The sequence below is a fragment of the Salvelinus fontinalis genome, chromosome 4 (genome assembly GCF_029448725.1).
Source record: "Salvelinus fontinalis isolate EN_2023a chromosome 4, ASM2944872v1, whole genome shotgun sequence".
NCBI lineage: Eukaryota > Metazoa > Chordata > Actinopteri > Salmoniformes > Salmonidae > Salvelinus > Salvelinus fontinalis.
The window spans coordinates 9422495-9450323 of record NC_074668.1 but is presented as its reverse complement, the minus strand read 5'-3'; the positions used below and the strand labels follow the sequence as shown (position 1 = coordinate 9450323).

Below are 27829 nucleotides of genomic sequence, written 5' to 3'. Positions count from 1 at the left end.
CAGGGAAACTCAGTGTTCACGTCCGTTTGCTTTGTATGAGTCTCTGTGTCTTCGACTGAGCTTTCAGTCCTGACAGTGTCCAGTTCCCGTTCCACTGAGACATTAACATCCCTTGGAGCCCACAGTCTCACAATGTCCCCCACCCTTCTCTTGAAGGGTAACCTAGGCAACATTGGTTGCTTTTACCTTGGAGAACCCTGTTTTCTTGAGGGGTAGTATGTCTGACTAGGCACAAATGAGTCAGTGCTCAACTCAGTCTCTTGTCTCGTGCCAGTAACCTCATGCTTTGAAACAAACCCAAGTAAGGTTTGAGCCTGTTGTAGTGTACCACAGCATGATAAGGTCAATTACACTATATTTCTTCATACAGCACCTCTGACAGTTTCTTTTCAATTTTGAAAGGACACTTGAATTTCTGTCTCAGTTTGGGTGATCCCCTGTGGTAGTCTCTAAGCCACACATATTAATTTTCCTCATACCTCTGGGGTGTCACCTTTAGATCAATGTATTGCTTTTGTTTACATGTGGCTTTTATGTGATTTCTCATTACAGCTTCCCTTACAGTGCTTAAATACCCTTGCACCTTTTGCACATACTGAGACACATAATGTTTCCATAACCACATTAACTGGTAATGTCATTTCAGTACTGAAAAGCACCATGTATGGTGTGAACCCCGTGAATATATTTGTATTTTATTTAACTAGGCAAGTCAGTTAAGAACAAATTCTTATTTGACAATGACGGCCTACCCCGACCAAACACTCCCCTAACCCGGACGACACTGGGCCACTTGTGCGCCGCCCTATGGGACTCCCAATAACCTCCAATTGTGATACAGACCGGGATCAAACCAGGGTCTGTAGTGACACCTCTAGCACTGAGATGCAGTGCCTTAGACAGCTGCGGCACTCAGGAGCCCAAAAGATTGAACACTTCTCCTGTATGCCGTCATCACATATGGGAGTATCTCATCCTAATTTATTTGATTGTCATCAACAAAAAATGGCATCATATTGATCAGAGTTCTGTTCATTCTTTCCACTAAACCATTTGATTGTGGGTGGTATGGAGAGGTTTGGGTATTGTTCATTTGTAAAAGATTGCACATCTCTCTAAATGTCACCCCTGGTCGCTATGGATAGAGAGAGGAACGCCTAGCTTCAACACAAATTCCTTTACCAGTTTCATGCCCACTATTACTGCTTCCTGATTGGGCATAGCATATGCCTCTGACCACCTAGTAAAGTAATCTGACACTACCACTACCATAATTACCTCGTCCCATCTCTGTAAATGGACCCATTAAGTCTACAGCTATTCTCTCAAAAGGGCTGCCTGTGACAGAACTTGTCATGGCTGCTCTGGGGGCTGGACCCTGTAACTTATACGCAGCACACGCCACACAGCCCTTACACCACTGCTTTATGGCTCTCTGCCAGCCTGGCCAATAAAATCTTGCTCTGATTTTATTGGTGAGTTTTTCAACTCCTAAATGGCCTCTTGTTCTATCATTGTGGATAAAGGTAAGTACCTCATGAACGAGCTCATCTGGTAGAACCCCTCTCCAGATGGTGTCATCTGTCTCATTGTTTTGACTCTCAAGGAATAAATCCCCCTTCTTCACATGTAATGCACAGTAATGCAGATGGTGTGTCACTTGTTTGAAAGGCCTGAACTTTGGCTCTGATTGCAACTCCACAGGGAGCTCTGCTTTACACTCTTTTTTTCCATGTCTTTAACTGGGAGACCATTGGGTGTCTATCCTGTGCTTCCAAAAGGAAAGCTGCATTTTTGAGTACTGCCTGGCTCGTTTGAGCTCCAACTGCAGGCTCAATAGTGACATCCTGAGGCTTGTTTACGATGGCTTTCAGATTGACAGTGGCCTCCTGTGAGACGGCTGTGTCCACATTCTCTGTGTGACACACCATCTGCATTACTGTGCAGTCTCTCTGGCCTCAACGACAATATCATAGTCAAACTGATCCAGTTTCTCTAGCCATCCAGTCAACTGTCCCTCATGTTGTTTGAAGTTACTCAGCCACCTCAGTGAGCTGTGATTATTTCCCAGTAGAAATGTCCTCTCCAGCAAAAAGTGTCTGAAATGTTTAAGAAACACTACCACATCAAGAAGCTCCTTCATGGAAGTTGAATACTTCCTCTCCTGTTTTGACAGTACCTGATTGGCTGTCTACCCGCGTGTTTCTGGGAGAGGACTGCCCCTATGCCTGTGCGACATGCATCAGTATCCATTATGAAATCTAGATGTGGGTCCGGGAAAGCAAGTGTGGGGGATGTGGTAAGTTTTGAATTTAATTAATTAAAGGCCACGTGACACGCTGCGTTCCACTTAAACATTTCTCCCAATCTGTACAAAGGCTCCGCCATAACTTCAAAATCTGGTATGAACCCACGTGTGACGCCAGGCCTAGATAAGCTTCTTGCTCTGTCAGTAATTTGGGGCTAGGCCATGACCTGTCTGTCTCTGTTTTCATCGAGTCAGTAGACACTCCCTCAGCCGAGATGATGTGTCCCAGGTAGCTCACCTGCGACCTGAACAAATGGAACTTAGATGGCTTCAACTTACGTCCTGCCTGCTCCAATCTGCTGAAAACCTCGTCTAAACACATGTTCTTGGAATGTACGACCAAATACTATGATGTCATCTAAATACACCAAACATGTTGTTCACTGTAAATCAGACAAAACCAGGTCCATGAGACGCTGGAAGATGCTTGGAGAAGACCCTGGAAACGCTCTGCTGCTTTGGTATGTCTCCCTCTGATGTGGCTGCTTCGCTGCCAAATACTGCACCTCGGTCTGCAATTGTGCCACGCTCTCACACAATGACTCGAACATCTGGAGGCAGAGTAACCTTGCTTGTCCCACACGTTCACTGGTTGTTGTTTAATGTTCCCGGGTTGTTCGACTTCTCCCTCCATTTTCCCACGCAGCTAATCAGCTAAAGTTAGCCAAGCCCGCGAGTTGCTGTTAGTTAGTTGGCGTGCTGATCCCACCTCTGTCACCAATTTGTAACGAACCTGTAAGGCCCCCGAAACTCACACATAGTTTGTTGACTAGTGTAAACAGTCTAGGACACTGAATTCCCACGAAATAATCAAGTAATGTTTTATTTGGATGAACAGACAGTGCTCCCCAGCACTGACCTGCAGCACAAAAATGCCTTCGCCAAAACTGTCCCTCAGCATGCCTCCCGCATCATTACATACAGCAACTAATTTGCATAACATTGTGTGATAGGCTGAGAGACTTTCTAATGTGTAAAATATTACAATATGTTCAGAGCCATATTCCCGTAACGCTTAGTGGATCTAAAGTCTAATGCTGTCGACCTAGTTAAATAAAGGTTAAATAAAACAAATACAAAATTAATAAAGTGTTGTGGTTGCAGGTTCACCTGCCTCATCTAAAGCCTCTTCCTTTGGGGTGCTGCTATAGGCCGCCAAGTACATTCATTATCTGGATAATATGTGTGCAATGCTTGATAATGTGTGTGGTGTTAAAAGAGATGTCTATTTCCTGGGTGAACTGAATACAGATTGGCTTTCATCAAGCTGTCCTCTCAAGAGGAACCTGCTCACTGTAACTAATGCCTGTTATTAAAAATACTTACCAGGGTGTTTACAAACATTACAGGAACTATATCATCCACGTGTATTGATTATATTTTTACCAATGCTGCAGAACTCTACAGCTGTATCTATACCCATTGTATGTACTGACCATATCTAGAAAAGACAAGTTCCAAAAGCTGGGCCCAAAATAGTGTATAAGAGATCATACAAAACGTTTGGTACTGATATTTGTTAGTCTGATGTGTGTAATGAGGAGCATCCAGACACTGCACTTGATGCATTTATGTAATTGTTTCTTCCTGGTATTTATATCTGGCTATTAAACAGTCTGATGGCCTTGAGATAGAGGTTTTTCAGTCTCTCGGTCACAGCTTCGATGCACCTGTACTGACCTCGTCTTCTGGATGATAGCGGGTGAACAGGCCGTAGCTCGGGTGTTTGATGCCCTTGAATATCGTTTTGGCCTTCCTGTGACATCGGGTGCTGTATGTGTCCTGGATGGCAGGCAGTGTGCACCCGGTGATGCATTGGGAAGATCGGACCACCATCTGGAGTGCCCTGCGTATCACCAGGCAGTGATTACAGCCCAACAGGATGCTCTCAATTGTGCATCTGTAAAAGTTTGTGAGGGTCTTAGGGACCAAGCCAAATTTCTTCAGCCTTCTTTACCATACTGTTTGTATGGGTGGAGCATTTCAGATTGTCAGTGAGGAACATGAAGACCTAAGGAAGGCTAAAAGTATTTGTGTTTTGTGTTTTAAGATATACTTAAACAAACCAGACGATCCAATTTGGGAAAGTTGTATTCCTGCTCGTAATGCTGGTGAGTTAGCACCACTCAGATATCCTAAAGTTATTTATGGCTGTATGTAATAACACCAAAAACGTTGTGTGTTATTATAAGAAATAACACACAAAGAAACAAAATACTGCGAAGCTAGAAGCAGAGCTGTCATGTCTGTCGGCGCCATCTTGCTGTAAAGTTAGTGTGGGTGAGGTGGGAAAATGATTGTTGTCCATCAATAATGAGAAACCACTTGGTATTGACAACGTAGATGGAAAGTTTGGATGAAAATGTTTGTCCTCAGAACTTGAGGGAAGCCAAAGTCATTCCGCTACACAAGATTGGCAAAGCACCCTTTACTGGTTCTAACAACCGACCAATCGGCTTGCTGCCGACTCTTAGCAAACTTCTGAAAAGAATAGTGTTTGACCAGATACAATGCATGTGTCCATGTATGCTATTGATTCAACCCTGTGTCAGCAACCACAGCTAGTGAAATCACTTCAATCCTACACAAAGTGTTGCATGTCAGTTTTTTAATGGGTGGCTAGTGATAAACTAGTCCTGAACATCTCTAAAACTAAGAGCATTGTATTTGGTACAAATAATTCCCTAAGTTTTAGACCTCAGCTGAATCTGATCATGAATAGTGTGGCTGTTAAGCATGTTGAAGAGACTAAATTACTTGATGTTACCTTGTATTGTAAACTGTCATGGTCAAAACATATAGATTCAATGGTTGTAAAGATGGGGAGAGATCTATCCGTGAAAAAGAGATGCTCTGCTTTTTTGACACCACACTCCACAAAGCAAGTCCTGCAGGCTCTAGTTTCATCTTATCTTGATTATTTCACAGTCATGTGGTCAGTTGGCCCAGAACAGAGCGGCACGTCTTGCTCTTCCCTGTAATCAGAGGCCTTATATCAATACTATGCTGCCAGTCTCTCTTGGCTAAAAGTAGAGGAGACTGACCGCATTGCTTCTTGTTTTTAAAAGAAACAGTGTTGAAAATTCCAAACTGTTTTCATAATCAACTTACACACAACACTGACACACACACTTATCCCACCAGACATGCCACCAGGGGTCTTTTCAGTCCCCAAATCCAGAACAAATTCAAGAAAACTTACAGTATTATATAGAGCCATAATTGGATGGAATTCCCTTACATCTTAGACTGGTTCAGTGTCCCATGTAGCTCCGCTAGTAGAGCATGGCACTTACAATGCCAGGGTTGTGGGTTTGATTCCCACAAGGGACCAGCATGAAACAAGTACGAACATGTATGCACTCACTACTATAGGACGCTCTGGATAAGAGGGTCTGCTAAATAAAAAATGTGAACAGCAAACCTGGTTTCAGAAAGCAACACAGCGTCATATTTGACCTGGATATTTTGTGTGTATTTACTGATAGGTGTGACGTTTTACATTGATTAGTTCTGTTCTTGTTTAGACATGTTCTGTATTATTTCATGTTGCATGTGAACCCCAGGAAGAGTAACTATCGCAACAGCAAATGGGGATCCAAATAAAATAAACCCCAAAAAAATACCAAGGTTATATATTTGCTGTTTTCATATTTCTGGCGTTTTCATATACATCGGTTGTTTTTAATGGTCTGAGGTCAAACGGTGTCAACGTTCTGACTTAAGGGAGAACTGTCCCTTTTTTTTTTTTTTACCTTTATTTAACTAGGCAAGTCAGTTAAGAACAAATTCTTATTTTCAATGACGGCCTAGGAACAGTGGGTTAACTGCCTGTTCAGGGGCAGAACGACAGATTTGTACCTTGTCAGCTCGGGGATTTGAACTTGCAACCTTCCGGTTACTAGTCCAACGCTCTAACCACTAGGCTACGCTGCCGCCCCTTTAACTAACCATGTCACTAAAGTACCTGTGTGATGTGCATGGGGTCCCTGGTAAGGTCAAATCAGATGATAAATACCAAAGACATCATCACCTAAATGTTTTATTGCAGATACAATTTGAATTAGAACTGATATCATTTGAATATCTTTATTTGTGGTGTACATAAAAATGAAGCTACTTTTACAAATGAGGCCCCAGTGAATCAGTACTTGACACTTTATAATGTACTCATGGTGAAGAAACCCCCCCCCCCCCCCCCCCCCCCCCCCTTTACTCCAGACACACCATGGTTTACCTTGGTAAACTACTGGACAACAACAGGGGTGTATTCACTAGGAACCAAACAGAAGCCAACTGGCTAAAATGGGGAGGGACTAATGTAAAATTGTCCAATAAGAAATGCTTGTTTTTGTTGCAAAACTTTTGTTGTGCAAAATGTTTTTCTACGGTTTGCACTAATAAATACACCCAACAATCTAAATCGACACTTGATTATGGCTTCAGATTGTCAGCTGATTCCTCCTGCTGTCATCCTGTGATGCGCCTGAAGGGGTCACCCTCCACCCTCCTCATGCAGTTTCCCACCTCCCTCTTCCTCTGGCCACCACTGGCCCGTCATCCAAAACTAGAGCAGCTTTCACAGAAAGCACAAAGACAACCCACTTGGCTTGTGTCCTCTTTGTCCAAGCCAACCAAACGTGATAGTAGCAGGTCCCTTTAAAAAGGCAATACCTGCCCCAGGTCTTCAGTATCTAAACAAGTAGTTCATCACGACAGTTCAAGGGGTTCCAGGGGTTACGGGCAGTTCTCTCCTTCTCTCTGAGTGACCGTGGCCCGGGGTGAGGCTACCTTGTGGTGCACTGCTGGCTTCTGGTCCTCCTGACCCCCCATGCAGCAGAAGACTGTGGGTAGAGCGGAGCAGAGCGCTGGCTGTCGGTCCGTGGTGACGTGTTTCCCCCACGCCTGGAGTGTCCCTCCCCGCCATCACAGTTTAATATCCTGAGACTCGGACATCTTGGCCAGGGTCTTCTTGACACGCAGTGCAGTGAGGCGAGAGGCCGGGTTGTGGGCCCAACACTCCGTCATCAACTTGCCCATCTGCCTAAGGCACTGTAGGGGACACAACAAAACACAGTCAGCTCTAGAGTTTGGATTAACCAACGTGTGTGTGTGTGTGTGTGTGTGTGTGTGTGTGTGTGTGTGTGTGTGTGTGTGTGTGTGTGTGTGTGTGTGTGTGTGTGTGTGTGTGTGTGTGTGTACTACACATCCTCTACTGTGCATGGTTGGTGTGCATGGTTGGTGTGTGTGTGTGTGTGTGTGTGTGTGTGTGTGTGTGTGTGTGTGTGTGTGTGTGTGTGTGTGTGTGTGTGTGTGTGTGTGTGTGTGTGTGTGTGACTGGCTTACCTCGTCGCTAGTCCAGCGGTTGGGGAAGGAAGGTCGTAACTTCTTGATGCAGACCACCTCTCTCATGTCCTCATACGAGGGGTCGGAGGGCACCAGGTCATGGTACGGTAGCTGGTACTCCTCTACAATACCTGGAACACATAAATACCACAATGCGGATTTGATCGAATTTCACCCAAAGTCAGTGTGTTTGCTGAAAGAGTACCTCCTAAGACAGTTTCCCATAGGTACAGATCTAGGATCAGCTTTCCCTCCCCCAATCCTAACCTCAACCATAATTGGGAAAAATGCTAAACTGACCCGAGATCAGCATCTAGGGTGAAACTACTCGGTTACAGTACCTCCTGAGACGCAGCGCCTTGCGATCTCCCAGAGGATGAGGCCGAAGCTGTACATGTCGGCCATGATGTAGGACTGGAAGTGGTTCCTGTTGAGGCTCTCATCCAGGACCTCTGGGGGCATGTAGCGCTTGGTGCCAACCCTGGTGTTAGGAGGGATGTCCACCTCGTTGGTGTCACTGGGATGGTAGAAAGGAGAGGTAGGGATGGAGGGAGGGAGGGAGGGAGACCATGTTCGATTAGATGAGAGAGATAGTGATGGATGGATAGAAAAAAAGAGGGAGAAATACGGACGAAGAGAACAGAGGGAGAGTTGTTAGATGAGATGAGAGATAGTGATGGAGGGAGAGAAGAACAGAGGAAGAGAGATAGTGATGGAGGGAGAGAAGAACAGAGGGAGATGTTAGATGAGATCAGAGATAGTGATGGAGAAAAGAACAGAGGGAGATGTTAGATGAGATCAGAGATAGTGATGGAGAGAAGAACAGAGGGAGATGTTAGATGAGAGAAGAACAGAGGGAGATGTTAGATGAGAGATAGTGAAGAGAGAAGAACAGAGGGAGAGATGTTAGATTAGATGAGAGATAATGATGGAGGGAGAGAAGAACAGAGGAAGAGAGATAGTGATGGAGGGAGAGAAGAACAGAGGGAGACCATGTTATTAGATTTTTTTGTTTGTTTAGTTTTTAATTAAATGTTCCTATTTGTATTTCCATTAACCTTTTCATCTTATTGTTGTCTATTGTGACACTATGCTACTCTCATGCAAATAGTTTGGTTGAATCGAATGAATCAATCAATTATGAGGGACAATCGATTGACATGCACGCACACACTACACACACTAACACTCTCCCTTCCTACCTGATGAATTTGACGGCCAGGCCCAGGTCAGCGATGCAGCAGGCTCCATTCTTCTTCACCAGGATGTTCTTGCTCTTCAGGTCTCTGTGGGCGATGGCCGGCTTGCCCTGGGTGCCAAAGATCTCTGTGTGGAGGTGACAGAGGCCTGACACTGAGGAGTAGGCCAGCCGCAGCATGGCCTTGGTGTCAAGCGTGGTGGACTTGAGGTAGTCGTACAGAGAGCCACCCTCATGGTAGTCTGTGATCAGGTAGAGCTGGGTCCACGAGCCTGTTCCCTTGATGTCAGCCGCTATGAAGCCTGATGGACACAGGGGAAGTAGAGATATATGGAACTGTGGAACATTATAGCACTATTATAGCATTACAGTATATGCACAGAGAATTCAGAAAGTATTCAGACCCCTTCCCTTTTTACACATTTTGTTACGTTACAAACCAATTTTAAAATGGATTAAATAAAAAATGTTCATCAATCGAAATTTAGCTCAGGTGCATCCTGTTTCCATTGATCATCCTTGAGATGTTTCTACAACTTGATTGGAGTCTACTATACCTGTGGTAAATTCAATTGATTGGACATGAATTGGAAAGGCCCACACCTGTCTATATAAGGTCCTACAGTTGATGTCAGAGCAAAAGCCAAGACATGACATGACCAAGACACCAAGTCCCGTGTGGCTCAGTTGGTAGAGCATGGCGCTTGCAACGCCAGGGTTGTGGGTTCAATTCCCACGGGGGGACCAGGGTTCAATTCCCACGGGGGGACCAGGATGAATATGTATGAACTTTCCAATTTGTAAGTCGCTCTGGATAAGAGCGTCTGCTAAATGACTTAAATGTAAATGTAAACATGAGGTCGAAGGAATAGACCGTAGAGCTCCGAGACAGGATTGTGTCGAGGCACATATCTGGGGAAGGGTACAGCACCAAAAAATGACTGCAGCATTGAAGATCCTCAAGAACACTAACACTGTGGCCTCCATCATTCTTAAATGGAAGAAGTTTGAAACCACCAAGACTCTTCCTAGAGCTGGCTGCCCGGCCAAACTGAGCAATCGTGGGAGAAGGGCCTTGGTCAGGGAGGTGACCAAGAATCCGATGGTCACTCTGACAGAGCTCCAGAGTTCCTCTGTGGAGATGGGAGAACCTTCCAGAAGGACAACCATCTCTGTAGCACACCACCAATCAGGCCTTTATGGAACAGTGGCCAGACGGAAGCCCCTCCTCAGTAAAAGGCACATGACAGCCCACTTGGAGGATGCCAAAAGGCACCTAAAGGACTCTCAGACCATGAGAAACAATATTCTCTGGTCTGATGAAATCAAGATTGAACTCTTTGGCCTGAATGCCAAGCATTATGTCTGGAGGAAACCTGGCACCATCCCTACAGTGAAGCATGGTGGTGGCAGCATCATGCTGTGGGGATGTTTTTCAGCAGCAGGGACTGGGAGACTAGTCAGTATCGAGGGAAAAATGAATGGAGCAAAGTACAGAGAGATCCTTGATGAACACCTGCTCCAGAGCAATCAGGACCTCAGACTGGGGTGAAGGTTCACCTTCCAACAGGACAACAACCCCAAGCACACAGCCAAGAGAACACAGTAGTGGCTTCGGGACAAGTCTCTGAAGGTCCTTGAGTGGCCCAGCCAGAGCCCAGACTTGAACCTGATCTAACATCTCTGGAGAGACCTGAAAATAGCTGTGTCGCAACACTCCCCATCCAACCTGACAGAGCCTGATAGGATCTGCAGAGAAGAATGGAAGAAACTCCCCAAATATAGGTGTGCCAAGCTTGTAGCGTCATACCCAAGAAGACTCTATGCTGTAATCGGCGCCAAAGGTGCTTCAACAAAGCACTGTGTAAAGGGTCTGAATACTTACGTAAATGTAATATTTCAGTTTTTTTTATATATACCTTTGCAAAAAAACTACTGTTTTTGCTTTGTCATTATGGGGTATTGTGTGTATATTGCAACAACAAAAAAATTCACAATTATTTAATTTTATAATAAGGCTGTATGTGGAAAAAGTCAAGGGGTCTGAATACTTTCCGAATGCACTGTGTATCTCACACAGCCACTCTCTCTCCTTACACAGTATGTTCTCGTGTCTCATGAGGACAGTCTGGTAAATCTCAGTCTCTCTGAACCAGCTGGCCTCTTCGGTGGTGAAGAAGACTTTGACGGCCACCCTCTCTCCTCTCCACTTGCCCATCCACACCTCCCCGTAGCGGCCCTTTCCAATCTGCTTAACCATCTGAATCTGCTTGGCTATGGTGCGCTGCACCTGGGAGGAGGGGAGGAGAGGAGGGCGATGTCAGACAAGGTTTCTTCACATTGGTGGTAGATGAGGGGAGTTTCTCCCTACTGTGTGATAGATGAGGAGAGTTTCCCCCCACTGTGTGGTAGATGAGGGGAGTTTCTTCCTACTGTGTGATAGATGAGGAGAGTTTCCCCCCACTGTGTGGTAGATGAGGGGAGTTTCCCCCCACAGTGTGGTAGATGAGGGGAGTTTCCCCCCACAGTGTGGTAGATGAGGGGAGTTTCCCCCTACTGTGTGGTAGATGAGGGAAGTTTCCCCCTACTGTGTGGTAGATGAGGAGAGTTTCCTCCCACTGTGTGATAGATGAGGGGAGTTTCCCCCTACTGTGTGATAGATGAGGGGAGTTTCCCCCTACTGTGTGGTAGATGAGGGGAGTTTCCCCCTACTGTGTGATAGATGAGGGGAGTTTCCCCCTACTGTGTGATAGATGAGGGGAGTTTCCCCCTACTGTGTGGTAGATGAGGGGAGTTTCCCCCTACTGTGTGGTAGATGAGGGGAGTTTCCCCCTACTGTGTGGTAGATGAGGGGAGTTTCCCCCTACTGTGTGGTAGATGAGGAGAGTTTCCCCCTACTGTGTGGTAGATGAGGAGAGTTTCCCCCTACTGTGTGGTAGATGAGGAGAGTTTCCCCCTACTGTGTGGTAGATGAGGAGAGTTTCCCCCTACTGTGTGGTAGATGAGGAGAGTTTCCCCCTACTGTGTGGTAGATGAGGGAAGTTTCCCCCTACTGTGTGGTAGATGAGGGGAGTTTCCCCCTACTGTGTGGTAGATGAGGAGAGTTTCCCCCTACTGTGTGGTAGATGAGGGGGGTTTCCCCCTACTGTGTGATAGATGAGGGGAGTTTCCCCCCACAGTGTGGTAGATGAGGGGAGTTTTCCCCTACTGTGTGGTAGATGAGGGGAGTTTCCCCCCACTGTGTGATAGATGAGGGGAGTTTCCCCCTACTGTGTGGTAGATGAGGGAAGTTTCCCCCTACTGTGTGATAGATGAGGAGAGTTTCCCCCTACTGTGTGGTAGATGAGGGGAGTTTCCCCCCACAGTGTGGTAGATGAGGGGAGTTTCCCCCTACTGTGTGGTAGTTGAGGGGAGTTTCCCCCCACTGTGTGATAGATGAGGGGAGTTTCCCCCTACTGTGTGGTAGATGAGGGAAGTTTCCCCCTACTGTGTGATAGATGAGGAGAGTTCCCCCTACTGTGTGGTAGATGAGGGGAGTTCCCCCCTACTGTGTGATAGATGAGGAGAGTTCCCCCTACTGTGTGGTAGATGAGGGGAGTTTCCCCCTACTGTGTGATAGATGAGGAGAGTTCCCCCTACTGTGTGGTAGATGAGGGGAGTTTCCCCCTACTGTGTGATAGATGAGGGGAGTTTCCCCCTACTGTGTGATAGTTGAGGAGAGTTCCCCCTACTGTGTGGTAGATGAGGGGAGTTTCCCCCTACTGTGTGGTAGATGAGGGAAGTTTCCCCCTACTGTGTGGTAGATGAGGTAAGTTTCCCCCTACTGTGTGGTAGATGAGGGAAGTTTCCCCATACTGTGTGATAGATGAGGGGAGTTTCCCCCTACTGTGTGATAGATGAGGGGAGTTTCCCCCTACTGTGTGATAGATGAGGGGAGTTTCCCCCTACTGTGTGGTAGATGAGGAGAGTTCCCCCTACTGTGTGGTAGATGAGGGAAGTTTCCCCCTACTGTGTGGTAGATGAGGGAAGTTTCCCCCTACTGTGTGATAGATGAGGAGAGTTTCCCCCTACTGTGTGGTAGATGAGGGAAGTTTCCCCCTACTGTGTGGTAGATGAGGGGAGTTTCCCCCTACTGTGTGGTAGATGAGGAGAGTTCCCCTCTACTGTGTGATAGATGAGGGGAGTTTCCCCCCACTGTGTGATAGATGAGGGGAGTTTCCCCCTACTGTGTGATAGATGAGGAGAGTTTCCCCCTACTGTGTGGTAGATGAGGGGAGTTTCCCCCTACTGTGTGGTAGATGAGGGGAGTTTCCCCCCACTGTGTGATAGATGAGGGGAGTTTCCCCCTACTGTGTGGTAGATGAGGGGAGTTTCCCCCCACAGTGTGATAGATGAGGGGAGTTTCCCCCTACTGTGTGGTAGATGAGGGGAGTTTCCCCCTACTGTGTGATAGATGAGGGGAGTTTCCCCCTACTGTGTGGTAGATGAGGGGAGTTTCCCCCTACTGTGTGGTAGATGAGGGGAGTTTCCCCCTACTGTGTGGTAGATGAGGGGAGTTTCCCCCTACTGTGTGGTAGATGAGGGGAGTTTCCCCCTACTGTGTGGTAGATGAGGAGAGTTTCCCCCTACTGTGTGGTAGATGAGGAGAGTTTCCCCCTACTGTGTGGTAGATGAGGAGAGTTTCCCCCTACTTTGTGGTAGATGAGGGAAGTTTCCCCCTACTGTGTGGTAGATGAGGGGAGTTTCCCCCTACTGTGTGGTAGATGAGGAGAGTTTCCCCCTACTGTGTGGTAGATGAGGGGAGTTTCCCCCTACTGTGTGATAGATGAGGGGAGTATCCCCCCACAGTGTGGTAGATGAGGGGAGTTTCCCCCTACTGTGTGGTAGATGAGGGGAGTTTCCCCCCACTGTGTGATAGATGAGGGGAGTTTCCCCCCACAGTGTGGTAGATGAGGGGAGTTTCCCCCTACTGTGTGGTAGATGAGGGGAGTTTCCCCCCACTGTGTGGTAGATGAGGGGAGTTTCCCCCTACTGTGTGATAGATGAGGGGAGTTTCCCCCTACTGTGTGATAGTTGAGGAGAGTTTCACCCCCTACTGTGTGGTAGATGAGGGAAGTTTCCCCCTACTGTGTGGTAGATGAGGGAAGTTTCCCCCTACTGTGTGGTAGATGAGGGGAGTTTCCCCCTACTGTGTGGTAGATGAGGGAAGTTTCCCCCTACTGTGTGGTAGATGAGGGAAGTTTCCCCCTACTGTGTGGTAGATGAGGGAAGTTTCCCCCTACTGTGTGATAGTTGAGGAGAGTTCCCCCTACTGTGTGGTAGATGAGGGAAGTTTCCCCCTACTGTGTGGTAGATGAGGGAAGTTTCCCCCTACTGTGTGATAGATGAGGAGAGTTTCCCCCTACTGTGTGGTAGATGAGGGAAGTTTCCCCCTACTGTGTGGTAGATGAGGGGAGTTTCCCCCTACTGTGTGGTAGATGAGGGGAGTTTCCCCCTACTGTGTGGTAGATGAGGGGAGTTTCCCCCTACTGTGTGGTAGATGAGGGGAGTTTCCCCCCACTGTGTGGTAGATGAGGGGAGTTTCTTCCTACTGTGTGATAGATGAGGAGAGTTTCCCCCCACTGTGTGGTAGATGACGGAGTTTCCCCCCACAGTGTGGTAGATGAGGGGAGTTTCCCCCCACAGTGTGGTAGATGAGGGGAGTTTCCCCCTACTGTGTGGTAGATGAGGGAAGTTTCCCCCTACTGTGTGATAGATGAGGGGAGTTCCCCCTACTGTGTGGTAGATGAGGGAAGTTTCCCCCTACTGTGTGGTAGATGAGGGGAGTTTCCCCCTACTGTGTGGTAGATGAGGGGAGTTTCCCCCTACTGTGTGGTAGATGAGGGGGGTTTCCCCCTACTGTGTGGTAGATGAGGGGAGTTTCCCCCTACTGTGTGGTAGATGAGGGGAGTTTCCCCCTACTGTGTGGTAGATGAGGGGAGTTTCCCCCCACTGTGTGGTAGATGAGGGGAGTTTCTTCCTACTGTGTGATAGATGAGGAGAGTTTCCCCCCACTGTGTGGTAGATGACGGAGTTTCCCCCCACAGTGTGGTAGATGAGGGGAGTTTCCCCCCACAGTGTGGTAGATGAGGGGAGTTTCCCCCTACTGTGTGGTAGATGAGGGAAGTTTCCCCCTACTGTGTGGTAGATGAGGAGAGTTTCCTCCCACTGTGTGATAGATGAGGGGAGTTTCCCCCTACTGTGTGATAGATGAGGGGAGTTTCCCCCTACTGTGTGGTAGATGAGGGGAGTTTCCCCCTACTGTGTGATAGATGAGGGGAGTTTCCCCCTACTGTGTGATAGATGAGGGGAGTTTCCCCCTACTGTGTGATAGATGAGGGGAGTTTCCCCCTACTGTGTGATAGATGAGGGGAGTTTCCCCCTACTGTGTGGTAGATGAGGGGAGTTTCCCCCTACTGTGTGGTAGATGAGGGGGGTTTCCCCCCACAGTGTGGTAGATGAGGGGAGTTTCCCCCTACTGTGTGGTAGATGAGGGGAGTTTCCCCCTACTGTGTGATAGATGAGGGGAGTTTCCCCCCACAGTGTGGTAGATGAGGGGAGTTTCCCCCTACTGTGTGGTAGATGAGGGGAGTTTCCCCCTACTGTGTGATAGATGAGGGGAGTTTCCCCCTACTGTGTGGTAGATGAGGGGAGTTTCCCCCTACTGTGTGGTAGATGAGGGGAGTTTCCCCCTACTGTGTGGTAGATGAGGGGGGTTTCCCCCCACAGTGTGGTAGATGAGGGGAGTTATGACAAACCCTCTGTCATAGCACAAACATATCAGTTGTATCATTGTGTTGTTCATCAGTTGTACTTCCTGGGTGTGTGGGTGTCTTTCAAATATCTCCTTTCTCCTGAAGTGTACACTCCTTCATTGCTTTCCACAAACCTTTTTCTGGAAGTGCACACTCCTTCACTACTTCCCACAAATCCAAAGAATTGAATTGGTCTAGACATGGGCTAGTGGGAGTTTTCACAATGTTTCTTACACCAGTAATTTACTTTACAATCGGTGAAAGGACGTGATTAAATCCACACTTCGGGAGGATACAACCAGTGAGCTGGTAATAGAGGGATGCAGTGTGTGTAACATACCAGCAGGGGGAGACCTGAGCCACTGCCTGAACTCTGGGACTGTTCTATGAGGTCTCTGAGAGACTCTCCCGGCGGGATGTAGGACTCATCCTGCTCCAGACCAATGCTGTAGCGTGGCCCAGACTCCTGGCGCTTGTACCTGCAGCACAGCCAAACACACACACACACACACACACACACACACACACACACACACACACACACACACACACACAACCCTTTAATGTGAGTAGTCTATGTAATATCTCAATTCTGGATGATTCAAACATTGACTAGAAAACATGTCATATCAGAAATATATGATTCTTCCTTGTGTTCAATTATTTTCATTCAAAGTACAAACAATACTTGTCCTGTGGATTCATCAGACAAAACAGAAACACAATAAAATAACAGTGTCTTTTTTAAATTAATTTGTTCCCAACGTGAAATTAATATTTTAAGTACGGATGAACAAATAGACTGTACATGTACTGGGAATAACCTTATTCATAACATGGGTAAGCGGTCATTCTGGAACAGGACTAACTGCCTAACCCTGTTCCTGAGAGCTACCCTCCAGTAGGTTTTCACTCCAACCCTGTTCCTGGAGAGCTACCCTCCAGTAGGTTTTCACTCCAACCCTAATCTTGCATACTTGATATTAATAATTACCTGGTTGATAAACTGAATCAGGTTAGTTACAAATGGGGTTAGAGCAAAAACTTACAAGATGGTAGGTAGCTCTCCAGGAACAGGGTTGAGCAGCCCTGTTCTAAAACGTTCTCTCGAGGCAAACTGAGTCTCACCTGAAGTAGCAGAAAATAATGATGAGAGCCAGGATGATGCTGCACACAGTAACAGAGATGAGAAGAGCCATGTGGTGAATGTTCCCATCTGCATAATCTACAGAGAGAGAGGGAGAGGGGGGTAAGAGAGAGAGAGTGGGGGAGAGCGAGAGGGGGGAGAGAGAGAGCGATAGAGGGGAGCGAGAGAGGGGGGAGGGGGAGGGGAGGAGGGGAAGAGTTGGAGAGCGAGAAGAGGAGTGAGAGAGGGCGGGGAGGAGGGGGAGAGTTGGAGAGAGAGAAGGGGAGTGAGAGAGGGCGGGGAGGAGGGTTTGAGTGGGGAGAGGGGGGGGTGAGAGAGGGCAGGGAGGAGGGGTTGAGTGCGGAGAGAGGTGGAGGGGGAGAGAGAGGGAGTGCAAAAGAAGGAGAGAAGAAACGGGGGAGAGAGTAATAACTGATCACTTCATATAAGTAACAGATCACATATTCAATACAAACAGGGGCCACACATCCCTTTGGAAATAGACAACAGTCAAAAACAGTCATCATTAAGTCATGTTATTTCAAAGGTTCTTTATTGTTAATCCAACATGTATTACTCTCTCTCAGTTCCACACACACAGTGGTGTCCCCAGGGACCAGAGTGAACTAGCTGAGGGAAACCTAGCCCTGATCGATAGGATCTCTTCCTGAAGCCCGCTACTCGAGTTTCAGATTGATGACACTGCTGGCCATGTCCGTTGGGAGTTCTGCTTTCTCTGGGACTCTAGTCTTACTGCCACACACACACACACACACCCTGGACCTGCCTTGTGTGTGAAGTCCAACACATCCTTTCAGTCTGACACACACACTTGTACACACACAAAAAAGAACTGAAGAAATATATCTAGTTGTGGGTCTTCTACAGAAACCCCAGCTAGTGATCTCTTGGGCCGATTGTGGGCCGACCACTAAAGAGGAGCGGAGCTATGCAGCTGACTTTACCAGCTCCATTTCACCTGCTTCTCTCACTGTCACCTCGCTGGGCCCTGACACTGCCACTGGTAACTCGCTGGGCCCTGTCACTGTCACTGGTAACTCGCTGGGCCCTGTCACTGTCACTTCGCTGGGCCCTGACACTGTCACTGGTAACTCGCTGGGCCCTGACACTGTCACTGGTAACTCGCTGGGCCCTGTTACTGGTAACTCGCTGGGCCCTGTTACTGGTAACTCGCTGGGCCCTGTTACTGGTAACTCGCTGGGCCCTGTTACTGGTACCTCGCTGGGCCCTGTCACTGTCACTGGTAACTCGCTGGGCCCTGTCACTGTCACTGGTAACTCGCTGGGCCCTGACACTGTCACTGGTAACTCGCTGGGCCCTGACACTGTCACTGGTAACTCGCTGGGCCCTGACACTGTCCCCTCGCTGGGCCCTGACACTGTCACTGTCCCCTCGCTGGGCCCTGACACTGTCACTGTCCCCTCGCTGGGCCCTGACACTGTCACTGGTAACTCGCTGGGCCCTGACACTGTCACTGGTAACTCGCTGGGCCCTGACACTGTTACTGGTAACTCGCTGGGCCCTGTCACTGGTAACTCGCTGGGCCCTGTCACTGGTAACTCGCTGGGCCCTGTCACTGTCACTGGTAACTCGCTGGGCCCTGACACTGTCACTGGTAACTCGCTGGGCCCTGTCACTGTCACTGGTAACTCGCTGGGCCCTGTCCCTGGCAACTCGCTGTCCCTGGCAACTCGCTGTCCCTGGTAACTCGCTGTCCCTGGCAACTCGCTGTCCCTGGCAACTCGCTGTCCCTGACAACTCGCTGTCCCTGACAACTCGCTGTCCCTGACAACTCGCTGTCCCTGACAACTCGCTGTCCCTGACAACTCGCTGTCAACTCACTATCACTGGTCACTTCTGTCTGTGTATTACGAGTGTGTGTGTATAAAGCATATTACTGGGTGTTTTGAGTGGAGCCAGGGTGGGGTGCAGGTCTTTGTTGCAGTAGTCCTGGTCAGTACAGCACTCCAGGGATCTTCTCAGTCGGGAGTTGCCTGTATCCTGGAAGCACAATTACATCATATGAATACATCAGATACTGTTGCTGTTCAATTTCCCACACCGCATCAACGTTCATACTTTTATGAAAATGTTTTGACCCAAAATGGGCACATATCGCCTGGAGGTCACCTCGTACAGACAACACATTGATGAATTAAAGATGTGTTTGTGGTGTGCTGACTACACTACATGACCGAAAGTATGTGGACACCTTGTCGAACATCTCATTCCAAAATCATGGGCATTAATATGGAGTTGGTCTCCCCTTTGCTGCTATAACAGCCTCCACTCTTCTGGGAAGGCTTTCCACTAGAGGTTGGAACATTGCTGCAGGGACTTGCTTCCATTCAGCCACAAGCATCAGTGAGGTCGGGCACTGATGTTGGGAGAAAGGCCTGGCTCGCAGCCTACATTCCAGTTAATCTCAAAGGTGTTCAATGGAGTTGAGGTCAGGGCTCTGTGCATGCCAGTCAAGTTCTTCTACACCAATCTTGACAAACCATTTCTGTATGGACCTCGCTTTGTGCATGGGGCATTGTCATGCTGAAACAGGAAAGGGCATTCCCCAGACTGTTGCCACAAAGTTGGAAGAACAGAATCATCTAGAATGTTATTGTATGCTGTAGCGTTAAGATTTCCCTTCACTGGAACTAAAGGGCCTAGCCCGAACCTTTGTAAAACAGCCCCAGACCATTATTCCTCTTCCACCAAACTTTATAGTTGGCACTATGCATTCGGGCAGGTAGTGTTCTCCTGGCATCCGCCAAACCCAGATTTGTCCATCAGACTGCCAGATGGTGAAGCGTGATTCCTCACGTCAGAGAATGCATTTCCACTGCTCCCGAGTCCCATAGCGGCGAGCTTTACACCACTCCAGCCGACGCTTGGCATTGCACATGGTGATCTTAGGCTTGTATGTGGCTGCTCGGCCATGGAAACCCATTTCAAGAAGCTCCCGACAAACAGTTCTTGTGCTGACGTTGCTTCCAGAGGCAGTTTGGAACTCGGTGGTGAGTGTTGCAACGAAGAACAGACGCTTCAACACTCAGAGGTCCCATTCTGTGAGCTTGTGTGGCCTACCACTTTGCGGCTGAGCCATTGTTGCTCCTGGACGTTTCCACTTCACAATAACAGCAATTATAGTTGACCGGGGCAGCTCTAGCAGGGCAGAAATTTGACGAACAGACTTGTTGGAAAGGTGGCATCCTATGACAGTGCCACGTTGAAAGTCACTGAGCTCTTCAGTAAGGCCATTCTACTGCCAATATTTGTGTATGGAGATTGCATGGCTGTGTGCTTGATTTTATACACCCGTCAGCAAAGGATGTGGCTGAAAAAGCCCACATACACAATACATACAAAAGTATCTCATTACCTATGGACTGTATCTACTACGAGTAATCAGCAGCCATCCTACTTTGAGAATGGTTCTGAGAATCATCCATCATTATTCATTGTGATGTAATATGCTAAACAGACCCTAAAATCATCACTCCTACTCTAAGAAGATTGATACATACAGTAAGTCCCCTGATTGTGTGTGGAGGGCATTGTCTGCTTTCTACTGTGCCGTCCAGGTGGTTGGTGCTGCTGTCAGTGTCCAAAGGTGTGGATTTACTGGTGAATGGTGAAGTTACCTCTATGCGCTGATCTGGGTCAGTTTTGCATTTTCCCCCTTATTTGTTAAGGTTAGGATTGGTGGAGGGGAAGCTGATCCTAGATCGGTACCTAGGGGAAACTTAATCACTGAGTGGTTTCACTGTGGTAGAGTGGGGTGGTTTCAGTGTGGTGGAGTGGGGTGGTTTCAGTGTGGTGGAGTGGAGTGGTTTCAGTGTGGTGGAATGGGGTGGTTTCAGTGTGGTAGAGTGGGGTGGTGTCAGTGTGGTAGAGTGGTTTCAGTGTGGTGGAGTGGGGTGGTGTCAGTGTGGTGGGGTGGTTTCAGTGTGGTGGAGTGGGGTGGTGTCAGTGTGGTGGAGTGGTTTCAGTGTGGTGGAGTGGGGTAGTTTCAGTGTGGTAGAGTGGGGTGGTTTCAGTGTGGTAGAGTGGGGTGGTTTCAGTGTGGTGGAGTGGGGTGGTTTCAGTGTGGTAGAGTGGTTTCAGTGTGGTGGAGTGGGGTGGTGTCAGTGTGGTGGGGTGGTTTCAGTGTGGTGGAGTGGGGTGGTGTCAGTGTGGTGGAGTGGTTTCAGTGTGGTGGAGTGGGGTAGTTTCAGTGTGGTAGAGTGGGGTGGTTTCAGTGTGGTAGAGTGGGGTGGTTTTAGTGTGTTGGAGTGGGGTGGTTTTAGTGTGGTGGAGTGGGGTGGTTTCAGTGTGTTGGAGTGGGGTGGTTTCAGTGTGTTGGAGTGGGGTGGTTTCAGTGTGTTGGAGTGGGGTGGTTTCAGTGTGGTAGAGTGGGGTGGTTTCAGTGTGGTGGAGTGGGGTCGTTTCAGTGGGGTAGAGTGGTTTCAGTGTGGTAGAGTGGTTTCAGTGTGGTAGAGTGGTTTCAGTGTGGTAGAGTGGGGTGGTTTCAGTGTGGTGGAGTGGGGTGGTTTTAGTGTGGTAGAGTGGGGTGGTTTCAGTGTGGTAGAGTGGGGTGGATTCACTGTGGTATAGTGGGGTGGTTTCAGTGTGGTAGAGTGGTTTCAGTGTGGTAGAGTGGGGTGGTTTCAGTGTGGTGGAGTGGGGTGGTTTCAGTGTGGTAGAGTGGTTTCAGTGTGGTGGAGTGGGGTGGTTTCAGTGTGGTAGAGTGGGGTGGTTTCAGTGTGGTGGGGTGGTTTTAGTGTGGTAGAGTGGAGTGGATTCAGTGTGGTAGAGTGGAGTGGTTTCAGTGTGGTAGAGTGGGGTGGTTTCAGTGTGGTAGAGTGGGGTGGTTTCAGTGTGGTAGAGTGGGGTGGTTTCAGTGTGGTAGAGTGGGGTGGTTTCAGTGTGGTGGAGTGGGGTGGTTTCAGTGTGGTGGAGTGGGGTGGTTTCAGTGTGGCAGAGTGGGGTGGTTTCACTGTGGTAGAGTGGAGTGGTTTTAGTGTGGTGGAGTGGGGTGGATTCACTGTGGTGGAGTGGGGTGGTTTCAGTGTGGTAGAGTGGGGTGGTTTCACTGTGGTGGAGTGGGGTGGATTCAGTGCGGTGAATTCAGTGCGGTAGAGTGGGGTGGATTCACTGTGGTAGAGTGGGGTGGTTTCAGTGTGGTGGAGTGGTTTCAGTGTGGTAGAGTGGTTTCAGTGTGGTAGAGTGGGGTGGTTTCAGTGTGGTGGAGTGGGGTGGTTTCAGTGTGGTAGAGTGGGGTGGTTTCAGTGTGGTAGAGTGGGGTGGTTTCAGTGTGGTGGAGTGGAGTGGTTTCAGTGTGGTGGAGTGGGGTGGTTTCAGTGTGGTGGAGTGGGGTGGTTTCAGTGTGGTAGAGTGGGGTGGTTTCAGTGTGGTAGAGTGGAGTGGTTTCAGTGTGGTGGAGTGGGGTGGTTTCAGTGTGGTGGAGTGGGGTGGTTTCAGTGTGGTGGAGTGGGGTGGTTTCAGTGTGGTAGAGTGGGGTGGTTTCAGTGTGGTAGAGTGGGGTGGTTTCAGTGTGGTGGAGTGGGGTGGTTTCAGTGTGGTGGAGTGGGGTGATTTCAGTGTGGTAGAGGGGGGGGGGTTTTAGTGTGGTGGGGTGGTTTCACTGTGGTGGAGTGGACTGGTTTCAGTGTGGTGGAGTGAGGTGGTTTCAGTGTGGTGGTTTCAGTGTGGTAGAGTGGAGTGGTTTCAGTGTGGTGGAGTGGGGTGGTTTCAGTGTGGTGGAGTGAGGTGGTTTCAGTGTGGTGGAGTGGAGTGGTTTCAGTGTGGTGGAGTGGAGTGGTTTCAGTGTGGTGGAGTGGAGTGGTTTCAGTGTGGTGGAGTGGAGTGGTTTCAGTGTGGTGGAGTGGGGTGGTTTCAGTGTGGTAGAGTGGTTTCAGTGTGGTGGAGTGGGGTGGTTTCAGTGTGGTAGAGTGGGGTGGTTTCAGTGTGGTGGGGTGGTTTTAGTGTGGTCGAGTGCAGTGGATTCAGTGTGGTAGAGTGGAGTGGTTTCAGTGTGGTAGAGTGGGGTGGTTTCAGTGTGGTAGAGTGGGGTGGTTTCAGTGTGGTAGAGTGGGGTGGTTTCAGTGTGGTGGAGTGAGGTGGTTTCAGTGTGGCAGAGTGGGGTGGTTTCACTGTGGTAGAGTGGAGTGGTTTTAGTGTGGTGGAGTGGGGTGGATTCACTGTGGTGGAGTGGGGTGGTTTCAGTGTGGTAGAGTGGGGTGGTTTCAGTGTGGTCGAGTGGGGAGGTTTCACTGTGGTGGAGTGGGGTGGATTCAGTGCGGTGGATTCAGTGCGGTAGAGTGGGGTGGATTCACTGTGGTAGAGTGGGTGGTTTCAGTGTGGTGGAGTGGTTTCAGTGTGGTAGAGTGGTTTCAGTGTGGTAGAGTGGTTTCAGTGTGGTAGAGTGGTTTCAGTGTGGTAGAGTGGGGTGGTTTCAGTGTGGTGGAGTGGGGTGGTTTCAGTGTGGTAGAGTGGGGTGGTTTCAGTGTGGTAGAGTGGGGTGGTTTCAGTGTGGTGGAGTGGGGTGGTTTCAGTGTGGTGGAGTGGGGTGATTTCAGTGTGGTAGAGGGGGGGGGGGGTTAGTGTGGTGGGGTGGTTTCACTGTGGTAGAGTGGAGTGGTTTCAGTGTGGTGGAGTGGGGTGGTTTCAGTGTGGTGGAGTGAGGTGGTTTCAGTGTGGTGGAGTGGGGTGGTTTCAGTGTGGTGGAGTGGGGTGGTTTCAGTGTGGTGGAGTGGGGTGGTTTCAGTGTGGTGGAGTGAGGTGGTTTCAGTGTGGTGGAGTGGAGTGGTTTCAGTGTGGTGGAGTGAGGTGGTTTCAGTGTGGTGGAGTGGGGTGGTTTCAGTGTGGTGGAGTGGGGTGGTTTCAGTGTGGTGGAGTGGGGTGGTTTCAGTGTGGTGGAGTGGAGTGGTTTCAGTGTGGTGGAGTGAGGTGGTCTCAGTGTGGTGGAGTGGAGTGGTTTCAGTGTGGTGGAGTGGGGTGGTTTCAGTGTGGTGGAGTGGAGTGGTTTCAGTGTGGTGGAGTTGAGTGGTTTCAGTGTGGTGGAGTGGAGTGGTCTCAGTGTGGCGGAGTGGGGTGGTTTCAGTGTGGTGGAGTGAGGTGGTTTCAGTGTGGTGGAGTGGGGTGGTTTCAGTGTGGTGGAGTGGGGTGGTTTCAGTGTGGTGGAGTGGGGTGGTTTCAGTGTGGTAGAGTGGGGTGGTTTCAGTGTGGTTGAGTGGGGTGGTTTCAGTGTGGTAGAGTGGGGTGGTTTCAGTGTGGTAGAGTGGGGTGGTTTCAGTGTGGTGTGGAGGGTTGGATTCAGTGTGGTAGAGTGGGGTGGTTTCAGTGTGGTGGGGTGGTTTCAGTGTGGTGGGGTGGTTTCAGTGTGGTGGGGTGGTTTCAGTGTGGTGGAGTGGGGTGGTTTCAGTGTGTTGGAGTGGGGTGGTTTCAGTGTGGTAGAGTGGGGTGGTTTCAGTGTGTTGGAGTAGGGTGGTTTAAGTGTGGTAGAGTGGGGTGGTTTCAGTGTGGTGGAGTGGGGTGGTTTCAGTGGGGTAGAGTGGTTTCAGTGTGGTAGAGTGGTTTCAGTGTGGTAGAGTGGGGTGGTTTCAGTGTGGTGGAGTGGGGTGGTTTTAGTGTGGTAGAGTGGGGTGGTTTCACTGTGGTGGAGTGGGGTGGATTCAGTGCGGTGGATTCAGTGCGGTAGAGTGGGGTGGATTCACTGTGGTAGAGTGGGGTGGTTTCAGTGTGGTGGAGTGGTTTCAGTGTGGTAGAGTGGTTTCAGTGTGGTAGAGTGGTTTCAGTGTGGTAGAGTGGGGTGGTTTCAGTGTGGTGGAGTGGGGTGGTTTCAGTGTGGTAGAGTGGGGTGGTTTCAGTGTGGTAGAGTGGGGTGGTTTCAGTGTGGTGGAGTGGGGTGGTTTCAGTGTGGTGGAGTGGGGTGATTTCAGTGTGGTAGAGGGGGGGGGGTTAGTGTGGTGGGGTGGTTTCACTGTGGTAGAGTGGGGTGGTTTCAGTGTGGTGGAGTGGGGTGGTTTCAGTGTGGTGGAGTGGGGTGGTTTCAGTGTGGTGGAGTGAGGTGGTTTCAGTGTGGTGGAGTGAGGTGGTTTCAGTGTGGTAGAGTGGGGTGGTTTCAGTGTGGTAGAGTGGAGTGGTTTCAGTGTGGTGGAGTGGGGTGGTTTCAGTGTGGTGGAGTGAGGTGGTTTCAGTGTGGTGGAGTGGGGTGGTTTCACTGTGGTAGAGTGGAGTGGTTTCAGTGTGGTGGAGTGGGGTGGTTTCAGTGTGGTGGAGTGAGGTGGTTTCAGTGTGGTGGAGTGGGGTGGTTTCAGTGTGGTGGAGTGGGGTGGTTTCAGTGTGGTGGAGTGGGGTGGTTTCAGTGTGGTAGAGTGGGGTGGTTTCAGTGTGGTAGAGTGGGGTGGTTTCAGTGTGGTGGAGTGGGGTGGTTTCAGTGTGGTGGAGTGGGGTGATTTCAGTGTGGTAGAGGGGGGGGGGTTTAGTGTGGTGGGGTGGTTTCACTGTGGTAGAGTGGGGTGGTTTCAGTGTGGTGGAGTGGAGTGGTTTCAGTGTGGTGGAGTGGGGTGGTTTCAGTGTGGTGGAGTGAGGTGGTTTCAGTGTGGTGGAGTGGAGTGGTTTCAGTGTGGTGGAGTGGGGTGGTTTCAGTGTGGTAGAGTGGGGTGGTTTCAGTGTGGTAGAGTGGGGTGGTTTCAGTGTGGTAGAGTGGGGTGGTTTCAGTGTGGTAGAGTGGGGTGGTTTCAGTGTGGTAGGGAGGGGTGGATTCAGTGTGGTAGAGTAGGGTGGTTTCAGTGTGGTGGGGTGGTTTCAGTGTGGTGGGGTGGTTTCAGTGTGGTGGGGTGGTTTCAGTGTGGTGGAGTGGGGTGGTTTCAGTGTGTTGGAGTGGGGTGGTTTCAGTGTGGTAGAATGGGGTGGTTTCAGTGTGTTGGAGTAGGGTGGTTTCAGTGTGGTAGAGTGGGGTGGTTTCAGTGTGGTGGAGTGGGGTGGTTTCAGTGGGGTAGAGTGGTTTCAGTGTGGTAGAGTGGTTTCAGTGTGGTAGAGTGGGGTGGTTTCAGTGTGGTGGAGTGGGGTGGTTTTAGTGTGGTAGAGTGGGGTGGTTTCACTGTGGTGGAGTGGGGTGGATTCAGTGCGGTGGATTCAGTGCGGTAAAGTGGGGTGGATTCACTGTGGTAGAGTGGGGTGGTTTCAGTGTGGTGGAGTGGTTTCAGTGTGGTAGAGTGGTTTCAGTGTGGTAGAGTGGGGTGGTTTCAGTGTGGTGGAGTGGGGTGGTTTCAGTGTGGTAGAGTGGGGTGGTTTCAGTGTGGTAGAGTGGGGTGGTTTCAGTGTGGTGGAGTGGGGTGGTTTCAGTGTGGTGGAGTGGGGTGATTTCAGTGTGGTAGAGGGGGGGGTTTAGTGTGGTGGGGTGGTTTCACTGTGGTGGAGTGGAGTGGTTTCAGTGTGGTGGAGTGGAGTGGTCTCAGTGTGGTGGAGTGGGGTGGTTTCAGTGTGGTGGAGTGAGGTGGTTTCAGTGTGGTGGAGTGGGGTGGTTTCAGTGTGGTGGAGTGGGGTGGTTTCAGTGTGGTGGAGTGGGGTGGTTTCAGTGTGGTAGAGTGGGGTGGTTTCAGTGTGGTAGAGTGGGGTGGTTTCAGTGTGGTAGAGTGGGGTGGTTTCAGTGTGGTAGAGTGGGGTGGTTTCAGTGTGGTAGGGAGGGGTGGATTCAGTGTGGTAGAGTGGGGTGGTTTCAGTGTGGTGGGGTGGTTTCAGTGTGGTGGGGTGGTTTCAGTGTGGTGGGGTGGTTTCAGTGTGGTGGAGTGGGGTGGTTTCAGTGTGTTGGAGTGGGGTGGTTTCAGTGTGGTAGAGTGGGGTGGTTTCAGTGTGTTGGAGTAGGGTGGTTTCAGTGTGGTAGAGTGGGGTGGTTTCAGTGTGGTGGAGTGGGGTGGTTTCAGTGGGGTAGAGTGGTTTCAGTGTGGTAGAGTGGTTTCAGTGTGGTAGAGTGGGGTGGTTTCAGTGTGGTGGAGTGGGGTGGTTTTAGTGTGGTAGAGTGGGGTGGTTTCACTGTGGTGGAGTGGGGTGGATTCAGTGCGGTGGATTCAGTGCGGTAAAGTGGGGTGGATTCACTGTGGTAGAGTGGGGTGGTTTCAGTGTGGTGGAGTGGTTTCAGTGTGGTAGAGTGGTTTCAGTGTGGTAGAGTGGGGTGGTTTCAGTGTGGTGGAGTGGGGTGGTTTCAGTGTGGTAGAGTGGGGTGGTTTCAGTGTGGTAGAGTGGGGTGGTTTCAGTGTGGTGGAGTGGGGTGGTTTCAGTGTGGTAGAGGGGGAGGGTTTAGTGTGGTGGGGTGGTTTCACTGTGGTAGAGTGGGGTGGTTTCAGTGTGGTGGAGTGGGGTGGTTTCAGTGTGGTGGAGTGGGGTGGTTTCAGTGTGGTGGAGTGGGGTGGTTTCAGTGTGGTGGAGTGAGGTGGTTTCAGTGTGGTGGAGTGGGGTGGTTTCAGTGTGGTAGAGTGGAGTGGTTTCAGTGTGGTGGAGTGGAGTGGTTTCAGTGTGGTGGAGTGGGGTGGTTTCAGTGTGGTGGAGTGAGGTGGTTTCAGTGTGGTGGAGTGGGGTGGTTTCAGTGTGGTGGAGTGGGGTGGTTTCAGTGTGGTGGAGTGGGGTGGTTTCAGTGTGGTGGAGTGAGGTGGTTTCAGTGTGGTGGAGTGGGGTGGTTTCAGTGTGGTGGAGTGGGGTGGTTTCAGTGTGGTAGAGTGGGGTGGTTTCAGTGTGGTAGAGTGGGGTGGTTTCAGTGTGGTAGAGTGGGGTGGTTTCAGTGTGGTAGAGTGGGGTGGTTTCAGTGTGGTGGGGTGGGGTGGTTTCAGTGTGGTAGAGTGGGGTGGTTTCAGTGTGGTGGGGTGGTTTCAGTGTGGTGGGGTGGTTTCAGTGTGGTGGAGTGGGGTGGTTTCAGTGTGTTTGAGTGGGGTGGTTTCAGTGTGTTTGAGTGGGGTGGTTTCAGTGTGGTAGAGTGGTTTCAGTGTGGTAGAGTGGTTTCAGTGTGGTAGAGTGGGGTGGTTTCAGTGTGGTAGAGTGGGGTGGTTTCAGTGTGGTAGAGTGGT

The 27829-nt window shown here is 49.7% G+C and overlaps 1 protein-coding gene across 4 annotated transcripts in view; it reads right to left on the bottom strand.

Moving 5' to 3' along the window:
• Nucleotides 1–6510: 6510 nt before the first annotated feature.
• bmpr1ba (bone morphogenetic protein receptor, type IBa) overlaps nt 6511–27829 on the bottom strand; it is a 146577-nt gene continuing 125258 nt past the window's right edge. For all 4 annotated transcript variants that reach the window (XM_055918707.1, XM_055918709.1, XM_055918710.1 and 1 more), the window contains 8 exons: nt 18692–18794; nt 16775–16871; nt 15987–16125; nt 10950–11142; nt 8857–9154; nt 7996–8171; nt 7655–7785; nt 6511–7360 (listed from right to left, as the gene is read on the bottom strand). In XM_055918707.1, the coding sequence (XP_055774682.1) occupies nt 7235–7360; nt 7655–7785; nt 7996–8171; nt 8857–9154; nt 10950–11142; nt 15987–16125; nt 16775–16871; nt 18692–18794 (1263 nt within the window). In that variant the 3' untranslated portion in view covers nt 6511–7234. The remainder of the gene's footprint in view (nt 7361–7654; nt 7786–7995; nt 8172–8856; nt 9155–10949; nt 11143–15986; nt 16126–16774; nt 16872–18691; nt 18795–27829) is intronic.